At 38.9% G+C, this 10526-nt stretch overlaps 1 protein-coding gene across 2 annotated transcripts; it reads left to right on the forward strand.

Annotated features, from left to right (window-relative positions):
• Nucleotides 1-93: 93 nt before the first annotated feature.
• Nucleotides 94-10526, forward strand: LOC106091881 (activin receptor type-1). 2 transcript variants are annotated; one of them, XM_013258566.2, is made up of 11 exons: nt 94-176; nt 434-554; nt 806-841; nt 980-1055; nt 1125-1350; nt 5130-5353; nt 5414-5628; nt 5691-5913; nt 5983-6170; nt 9130-9355; nt 9423-10526. In XM_013258566.2, the coding sequence occupies exons 1-11, from the start codon at nt 107-109 to the stop codon at nt 9570-9572; spliced, it is 1755 nt and encodes a 584-aa protein (XP_013114020.1). In that variant the 5' UTR covers nt 94-106; the 3' UTR covers nt 9573-10526. The 2 variants fall into 2 exon arrangements, with proteins under 2 accessions (XP_013114020.1, XP_013114021.1); XM_013258567.2 differs by lacking the exon at nt 806-841 and having other exon boundaries at nt 9423-10525.

Here is a 10526-nt window from a genome sequence, read left to right on the forward strand (position 1 = left end):
GAGGACATTAATCATAAAAAATGTAGCATAGTCGATAAAAGTTTAATAAATCGATACATAGGGATAATAAATCGATATTGGTCATAAATGTCATATTTCTTTTATAATGGCGACTATTATAAAACTTACTTTGTTGACTTCGCTTTTTTCAGTTTTACAAATAAATAATGCAAAAGGTAAATAAATAGGCAGTGCTCTTTTATTCAAACTTTTACGTTGCCAAGAATGAAAATTTGCCGGACGATACATACTTATTCGTAAATAAATAAGTACCAACAGCGAATTACCATACATGTTTGTTGGTGTGTATACGTGTTTGTGTTCTTCATCTCAGTGTTCTGGGATTAAGGGATTATACGCAAATAATAATGGCCTCCTTTACAGTGATTTCTTGGAAATAAGATATTTGATTTGTAATTATTTGCTCTTAAAGGTGAAATCAGTGGTCGTTTGTTAGATGAAAATCAAGAAACTATAATGGACCCCGAACTGCAGCCTACAAATAGCAAAGAATTTCCAGTGGCCGTACAAAATTCTTTACCAACACATCCGAGGTAAGATTGAGATTTTCGGTAGATAACACTAGGTATCTTCGCTTACTAATTGATACACAATATACAACGGTCATAGACATTTGTTATTAGAGACTTACATACAAACATAAAAATACTGCTAGAAATTATGTTTCGTAAATCTTTTACACTGTATTCCCTTCTAATTTTATCTACTCCTAAATGCTAATGCTTACCATGAACCTACACTATTTTTTCTACCTACGCTTTTGTAAAAACTAAAACGTTTATAGGAGACATTCAAAAGCCAAAAGACGCATGAAAAGAAGGTAACCAACCATTCATCGATTGTTGTTGTTATAGTTTGGTTCTTATTTGTTTTTTCCTTTTTGAATTTTGTATACTCCTTTGCATAGTATTATGCATCTAAGTCTCTTTGAACTGATATTTGTTTAAATTTGTTTTAGATTCAAGTGTCTATCATGTGAACCGCCCTGCCACAATGCAACACAAGATGCACACAAATGTTTAAATGCAATACAGGTATGATATGAATATGATTGATTTTGTTATTATACAAATATTAATGTATTATTTCTTACATTATTACAGTGCTATAAATCACGTATACGTGACTCCAATGGAGAAGAGCGAGTCAATCGTGGTTGTATCATGTCACCAGACCAGATACCTTTATACTGTAAACATAACTTAAGAAATAATATCGGTGGGCCACGCAAAAGAAATACACAAGCTTTTGTCAATATTAATTTGGCATGTTGTACGGGTGACTATTGCAACGATGGAGATTTTCCAGAGCTACCACCAATGGAAGGAGGTAATTGCCAAAGAGTGATCCCTTTTCCCAGTACTTTGTAGAATACATGATGTGTAGAAAAAAGCAATAGAGCTTGCCATTTAAAATATGACACAGCTCATACCATCGCGGTATTATCGAGGCGACGAAAGGAAACCTAAAAGGAATGGAAGAGGTTTCCGATCGGATAACTGAGGCGACACTTGAGGCGAGTGCGAGGCACAGCTGTCAGCGGCACAGTCTTAGACCGACGGAAACCTAGTATTGCCATCTGGAAGATTATGTTAAACGGATGGATCAAACTTAGAAGACAGAGTGGGCCTATGGTCTATATTGAGAACCTAGGGACGATTTCGCAGTAAAAGCCAGAGGACTGCCGTCAATAAACTTGGTTAACCCGAAGCTTTTCGGGTTGACGCAGTCCGAGTTAAGGGCGTGGGCGACAAATGCGCGTGTAACCATGTGGAACACCGATTCCGACGGTAGGACGACGAAAACAATATGGAGAGGTCAAGAGAAGGCGAGACTGTTACTGAAAGGAAGTAGGAAGTGGGTCAGTATAGCTTTCGGTATCATAACGGGTCACATAAGACTACGAGGTCACTTATGTAAAATCGGTGCGGCAAGTGATGGCATGTTAGGGCATGCGGGAAAAATGATGTTGTTGTTGTAGCAGTGTGTTGTACACTGAGGCGGCAGCCCTTGGCGATGAAGGACTACATCGGGTCAATTCGGTACGTACAACTGGCTGCCTTGGGATTGTGGGAAAGATGATGAGACGTTGGAGCATTTCCTACGTAATTGTACGGCTTATGCGGCTAACAGATATAGGCACTTAGATGGGGACACAATACCAACATGAACCAACTTAGGGGCGTGGCATGGAAAACAAATAAGAATTTTGTAAGTAGCACGGAATTTCTAACTTAGATTTTCTTTTTCGAGGTTACTTTTTTAGTACTTAAAGTGCACAACTAGCCGAATAATAGCTTAAGTGTATATCCGCACCTTCTGTTCAACCTAACCTAACCTAAGCCATAGTTTCACAGTTGTGGCCTCTTATAGAAGTTAAATTATAAACCCTTCCAGATATATTTATGTGGTTATAGATGTTCCCTCTGCGATCCACCACCTGAACGACTTTGCTCGCGATCACTACCCCCCTGGTATTTATGTAGCTGCAACCAAATCAAAACATGGTTATAGAAGAAAGAATATTTATGAAAATGTTTTGTTGTTGTAACCACAATCTTGCTTGTGGAGGTAGGTATACTTGTCAACATCCAAAAGCTGGGCAAGGTCGTTGCGGTTCATAGGCCGCGGGACATTTGTTATAAAAAAGGCGCCAAGTATTCGCTTCGCAATCGAGTATCTCAAACAAGAGCCGATGAGCCCGGCCTCTTACCGAGACTCTTCACAAGTTTTTGCTGTTATCCACGACTACAGTTGCAGCTACACCTATGGAACTTTTACTATCCGCAACTGGTAGAAGCTCCTGATAGGTTTCAGCTTAGTTTCTCATGACAACGAAGAACAGCACACAAATCAGAACTCAAAGCTCGAACGCGCCTATAGCACATGTTGTTCAAACGGCCCATGTCAATGGTAATGTTATGAATCGTTTAATATATGTAGATATGTTCAATTTTAATTTGAAAATGGCATAGGTTAGGTAAGGTTAGGTTGAATGGGTTGCCCATTAAAGGTGAGTTCACTCGGAGGCCAGCTTGGCCTATTGTGGTACCCTAGAGAGAGAAAGGGAAGAAAAAGAAAATGTGAGACCTCATGGAAATTGGGATTCGAAAAATGTCAAAAACAAAGTTTTTGATTATGCATTTAAATCTTTACGCGAGTTTTACCAAAACCCACGCCAAATTCCTTCCAGATTGGTATAAAAATAGACATAGACTCGATACAAAATCCTACCCCCGATACTTATTAAGTTTGTTACACCTCGATCACTGATCTACAGTGATCCTATAGTATTCTTGATCGTCTTGACTTTCTGTGTCTAGATCAGCGATGGGCACATTAACAATGTTTGAATGTTTGTGAGGATTACCAAACATCAACGAAATGAAATGGCTTTGAAATAGAGGTAACCGATTGAAGCCACACGAAGTCGTTTAAACTGTCCGCGAGTTTCTAATAATTTTGACTATTACCGTAGGCACTGTAATTTATGTGCGGATGTGTATGCTGCCCATCTATGGTCTAGATCGACCATATACGTCCGCCTGTCTGTAAAAATCACGAAAGCAATTGAACGAACGAACCTAGTCAATTAGAATTTAGCACAGATACTTTTATTGGTGCTGGTCGTTGAGAATTACAAATGGGTAATATCCGTTCAGATTTGGATATAGTTCCCATATAAACCGATCCATCAATATTACTTCTTGAGTCTCCAGAGAGCACAATTCTTATCCGATGTGCCTGAAATTTTGCTTAATGACTTCTCCTACTACCTCTAAACTAACTCCAAAGCCTGATTTAACTCACATATAAACTTATTCCAGATTCTACCTTTTAAACCCTTAGAGACCGATCTTCAGACTTAAAGTCTTGAGCAATAAATTGGTAATTCTTCATCTGATTTCGATGAAATTTGACGCTGTGTGTTCTGGTAGACCCCTTCCCATTTCTGTGTTCCAGATCAGAATATATTTGGATATATTTCCCCTATAGACCGATCGCCCTATCTCTCGATATAGGGTATTGAGGCCATAAAGATCCATTTATTGCCCAAATTCGATTAAATTTGGCACAGTGAGTTCTGGTAGACACCTACCCATTCCTGTCAAATGTGGTTCAGATCGGACCATATTTGGATATAGCTGCCATATAGACCGATCTCCCGATATAGTGTTTTGAGCCTATAAAAGGAGCATTTTTCATACGATTTCGATAAAATAAAAATTGGGTATTTACCGGATAGAAACTCATCTCTACTCATTCCGCATTGTTTGGCTGCCGGGCCATAGCGGTGTGAAATGAAATAGCAGACGATTTTGCAGTGAAAGCCAGAGGACTTCCGTCAATAAACTTGGATAACTTAATGCTTACATCAAGGCAGACAAAGCACGACATCTAGACCTGACAAGGCCTATACCAAACTATTTTCATACGCCTACGATTTGACTAGGTGCACAGATAAAATATTCCAATGCACCTTAAAAAAGTTTTGGTATGATTTGGGCCAGGTTGGTGCGAGGTATAGGGAAGACTGAAAGATATTCCGTCTCGATGAAAAGGAATTATAACTTTAAATCCAAGCTTCTGGAAATGACGAAAATACAATTCATGTCTTATGCACCTAGCACCTAAAATAGGGCTTTGCATTCGTTTCACGTTTAAAACTGAGTCTCAACGAATATAAAAGTCATTTTAATAATTGAAATTTGAACATTCCATTAGGGAACAGGGGCAAACTTCTCACATGTCAATGAGTGCAGTCCTTCTCATGTTTAAGCTCAATGATAAGGGACCTACTTTTTATAAGCGAGTCTGAACTGCAAGCCGCGGTGCGACACCTCTTTGGGGAGAAATTTTTACATGAGTAGTACCTCACAAATGTCTTAGCATTAGAAGGGGAAAACCACCAATGAAAATGTTTTCTGATGATCTTGCCAGGATTCGAACTCAGGCGTACAGCGTCATAGGCGGCCATGCTAACCTCTACGCTAAGGTAGCCTCTTCCATTTTAAAAATTAGTAACTTAAATTATCTAAAATGTTTTTTTTTTTATTTCATTATAATTAATCAGCCTCAATTCTAAACTGTTTTTTTTTTTTTTGCAGAAGTAACTCAGCTAAGTGCCGATACCAGTGGTTTATTAAAAATGACATTTGCTATATTGGGGCCATTCGTCGTTATATCTATACTGGCATATATAGCTGTATATTTTATAAGACAAAATCACCGAAAGCGTTTAGAATATTCCAGAACTAAACAAGATCCCGATGCATATTTGGTTAATGATGAGCTCTTAAGGGTAACCAGCGCAGGTGACAGCACTTTAAGGGTACTTAGTGCATGGAAACCATAAATCTTTACAAGCCATTTAACTAACATTTAATTTCAGGAATATTTACAACACTCAGTAACTTCAGGTTCTGGTTCAGGCCTTCCTCTGCTTATACAAAGAACATTGGCAAAACAGGTCACTTTAGTGGAGTGTATTGGTCGCGGTAAATATGGTGAAGTCTGGCGGGGTCATTGGCATGGTGAAAACATAGCGGTTAAAATATTTTTCAGTCGTGATGAGGAATCCTGGAAACGTGAAACTGAAATTTATAGGTAACAGAAAGGTCGCAGTGAATTTATTGTGATATTAATTTGTTTATCTTTTTTTATTTCAGCACCGTGCTTTTACGCCATGAGAATATTCTTGGTTTCATTGGTTCGGATATGACATCGCGCAATTCTTGCACACAGTTATGGCTTTTAACTCATTACTATCCTCATGGCTCCTTATTTGATCATTTGAATCGAAATGCTTTGAGCCATAGAGATATGATTCTAATATGTCTCTCAATAGCCAATGGCTTGGTACATTTGCATACGGAAATTTTTGGTACAGAGGTAAGTTTTACTAAACAAGTTGAAAATCAGAATTATATTTACTCAAATGTGTTTCTTTTTTTTACTTAGGGTAAACCTGCCATGGCTCACCGTGATTTAAAATCAAAAAATATTTTGGTCAAACCTAATGGCACTTGTGTTATTGCTGATTTTGGTTTAGCCGTCATGCACTCAAATGTTACGGGCAAGTTGGATTTGGGAAATAATCCAAAAGTGGGTACAAAACGTTATATGGCTCCCGAGGTTTTAGACGAAAGGTATGTACAGCAAAGATTCAAACTTATAGTAAATATAAGACTAAATAGGAGCAATATATAGCTCAAATCGATAGAAAAGTGAAAATATCGAGGGAAAATTATCTTTGCCCTAATAGGAAAAAAAAAAAATAAATAAAAATTTGACAGAGCTCGTCCGGAATTTGAACCCAGAAGTTCAAAGCAAGAATAGATGGTGTTAATTTCTCTTTCGAGATGAACTAGTTGATGGGAAATGTTATACAATAGAAAAATAACAGCCCCAGGAGATGCACTACACCAACCATATTTTGACGCGTTTTAATCCCTTGGTAAAGGATGTCCCAGAACATCAAAAGCATCTGACTGCTCAAAATCTATACCGTCGATAGATATCGACGATTGTAGTGGGCCAGTGAATCGCTTGTGAGATAAGAAACAGCATTGCGTCTTCTGTGTGCTAAAGTCTACTCTGTTCATTCTACACCACTCGGAAATGACCAACAAATCCTGGGAGAGCGTCTCATCAATAATGCGCCTCCTGTCCACAATTTATTGAGGACTGGACCTATGGTCGAATGAATATGAATGACACAGACTACTGTCATCGGCAAACGAGAAGACTGGATTCGAAGTCTGACCCAATAGATCGTAAATGAAAATAAGAAAAAGGGAAGGGGAAAGGACGGAGTCTTGTGGCACACCTGCGGCCAATGTATACTCATGGGATGAGAACCCATCTACAACAACTCGTATAGTGCGATCTTTTAGAAAACTTGATATAAATCGAACGAAATTATTACCGACTCCAAAAGCAACAAGCTTTGATAAAAGTGCACCGTGCCAGACCCTATCAAATGCCTTGGAGATATCCAGAGCCCCGACTTTACTCTCACCAAACTGGTGGATAGAGCGACTCCATCGTTCCGACAAAAATGCCATTAGGTCTTCCGTAGAGCGATTTCTGCGGAACCCAACTGTCTATCGCTAGAAAAGCTATTGGATGGTTAACCATACTCTCCATAATCTTGGAGAGCGCGGAGCATATCGCAATTGGTCGGTAATTCGCAGGTTTGTTCGCCCCACCTTTTTGGGGATGGGCTGAACGTTCGCAACCCTCCGGGAAAACTCCCGCTCGGTAAGCAAGGTTGAAAAGGTTGTGAAGTGGCCGAGCAAGCGCCGAAAAACACTTCAAAGGAAAAGTGTTATATACAGTTCAGGCCCGGAGATTTATGAACGTCGAAATCCGCCAGGACCCTTTTAACTCTACGTGTTCGAAAGAATATCTGAGGCATCAAACTAGGTACACTATAAATCACTGGGAGTGGTTGATTGCTGAACGTCAAGAAAGAACTTTCTTCAAACATTTCAGCCAGTAGATTAGCCTTTCAACCGGGTCAGTGAATACCTGATCATCCTTAACATGAGTTGGGATTACCGACGGGTTGCCCTTTACTCTTTTTACAAATGACCAAATGCTCTTGCTTATCCTCGGAGAAGCAATAACTAAGGCACGAAGACGCTGTTCGTAAAGAAACTTTTCGTGTCTCTTTTCTCCGGGACACGAAGTTCTTGCCTGTTTGCGCCGCACTTCAGTATTGGCATTTTTGTTCAGATGCCAAGTCTTAAATGCATCCTCTTTTGATCTGACAGCAACTCTGCATGCCCGGTTAAACTAAATTTTATTCTTTGATTTAACCGATAAATTTTTAGTCGGAATGAACGATCTCAATCCTATTAATATTACTTCCTGCACCATTTCGTCAGTAGTATTTTAGAAAAAAAAGAGTTTCCAATTAAAATGCTGGAAAAATTCGTTGAGCTCCACCCAGCGTGCTCTTTCGTATACAAAAATGACCGCTTCGGGGCTGGGGAAAAGGCGGCGCCAAGAGCAGAATACCATACCAAGAGCCAACATGGACGACAATACTACCAGGCGGTCTGGAGAAGCTCCCTCCAAAGCTCCCGCAATTTAAAGCTTTGTAGTACAAAATGGCAAAAGAACTATTGCATGAAGATAATTTAGACAGGAAAATAGGTTTTTGTGTAGCTATAATCCTGCACCTACTCTCGAAATTTCAGGGCAGTCTAATAATAGGTACTCAACCATCTCGGACTCCTCCTTATCCCCACAAATCAAGCCTAAGTCCGCCATATGACCAGCGAGGTCAAAGTCCTAACATGGTTTTTGGCTTTTCAGGACATTCAGTAGTGAAAGCGGCAGCTCCACAACTAGCAGAGGTCCCCTGAACATACCAAGTTACCTAGTATTTTGGCAGCATACTATATGCACTCTGAACGGCCACACACCATGATGCAACGTCATCCTCGTAGCCAACAAACTTTAATTGTCCTTTTCAAATGACCTGAAAATCCGACAGATATCCAAGAGCCAAAAAGGGGTACACAACCCCTCCTTGTGGCGATTGAGCTCTAATCACAATCTTCCTAGTTGGTCCATTTGTTAGCATTCACTTGGTAGCTATCTACGACTACAATAACTTTATGAATACTATTTAAACCTGGCATGGTTTTGTGGGTTGTTGCAGCCACCTTTTGCATGTGGAAGTGGCGATACTTTTCAGGCTCCTGTTGGTGAGCAAGCTCGTTCCGGTCCAAAGGACCGATCGCCGCGGGAATATGTTGGCCTTTGGTTATTTAAAGGCGCCAATACGCCGCCTTATTATATCGAGCATCATAAGCACTCAGTGTTTATGCAAGAGTCGGTTCCGGCTGGCCTCCCACTGAGACCCTCCGCTCTATGCAGTCTAGTGGTGTAGTCTAGGTTTCGCCGCCTTGGGGAAGTAAGAGGGTTGAAAGCTGCGCCCTCGGTTTATGGTCCTTCAGAACTGAAAAATCCGCGCCATCGCTCTAATAGCGGTTCGGGTGTTGTCAATTCCGATTCGTCTTCAACTTTTATTATTGCTTGCTAACCTACCGAAGAATAACAAATGTACGAATATTGTTTTTTATTTCATTTCAGCATTGATATGTTCAACTTTGAAGCTCTAAGACGTACCGATATTTATGCAATGGGTTTGGTTATATGGGAAGTATGTAGACGCACAATATCGTGTGGCATTGCTGAAGAATACAAAGTACCATTCTATGACGTTGTACCATCCGATCCAAGTTTTGAAGATATGCGTAAAGTTGTGTGTGTCGACAATTATAGGCCGTCCATACCTAATCGATGGAGTTCAGATCCGGTAAAACATCTATCATTTGTTAATTATTGAAAATAAAGTAATAATATTTCATTCTAATCTTTACTAGCTACTGGCGGGCATGTCGAAACTTATGAAAGAATGCTGGCATCAAAATCCAAATGTACGCCTACCGGCTTTGCGTATTAAAAAGACTATTTCGAAACTCGCTTCCGCAGATGAGAAATTGCGGCTTGACTATGATGAAGTGTGTGTTTAATGAAACATAGTTGTTAGGTTTTTTTTTTATATATACTAAAAAACAATATTCTTAATTATTATTTCTTAGTTCTACACCAGAGTGCAGTGTAGTAGTTTTTTTTAAGTGGCCTTAGTTAAGTATCTTGTTCCTAGTTGATGCAGTGGTGACAATACAGATTTTGACTAGGAACGAGATATGTTGCCTTTTACCGCAAACCACTTCTCGTTTTCGCGAAAGTTTTATGTCGCAGCAAACTGAGAGGAAATACAGCTGAACGAGCGAAAGCTGTGTTTGAAATAACCAATTGCAATTTTTACATTTACTACTACAATACATGCATACAGATTAGAAATGTAATATTTGACATTCTTAAATGTTAAATAGTACAATTGCATAAAAACAAACAAAATACAAACGTTAGAGAATAATAATAGCTTTTTGTAAAAAAAAGTACACATTTAAGATATACAGCAAGAAAACAAAGTACAATCAGGTTATTGTACTTTTTGATTGATGATTGAACAAAAATCCCTGCATTTCATATAATTACATTTGCAGCAGCAGCAGCTATTTATATATTTTGCATCTAATCCAATATGTGGAAAACTTGATCAAACTCTATATTGACTTAAGAACGCTATTTATAGTGCCTTGTTTTGACAGCCTATTGAATACCAACACATTTGCCTTACAATGAACCATTGATGTTCCATCTCAAAAGTGTCTACACTTAATACCATATTCTTATTCGAAATTGAGAACTACATAATGCAGCTTTAAACAAACATGCTTCCATTTTTATTATTATGCATTCATTCGTTTTTTGTTATCTCGCTTTTTATTTCCATCGTGTGCCATTTTCAAATCAAATTTCAATGTATCACCTTCGTCTTGTGATCGAAAATAATGTTATTTTCTCTTTTATTTTTATACTTCAAACAAAATCGATCTGTAGTTTACTTTAGTTTAGTT

Source organism: Stomoxys calcitrans, chromosome 5 (genome assembly GCF_963082655.1).
Source record: "Stomoxys calcitrans chromosome 5, idStoCalc2.1, whole genome shotgun sequence".
Lineage (NCBI taxonomy): Eukaryota > Metazoa > Arthropoda > Insecta > Diptera > Muscidae > Stomoxys > Stomoxys calcitrans.

Coding starts and splice junctions, on each gene's coding strand:
- LOC106091881 (XM_013258566.2), top strand. CDS start 107: ATGGCGACTATTATAAAACTTACTTTGTTGACTTCGCTTTTTTCAGTT. Junction 1,351..5,129: donor GCTACCACCAATGGAAGGAG/GTAATTGCCAAA, acceptor TTTTTTTTGCAG/AAGTAACTCAGCTAAGTGCC. Junction 6,171..9,129: donor CCCGAGGTTTTAGACGAAAG/GTATGTACAGCA, acceptor ATTTCATTTCAG/CATTGATATGTTCAACTTTG.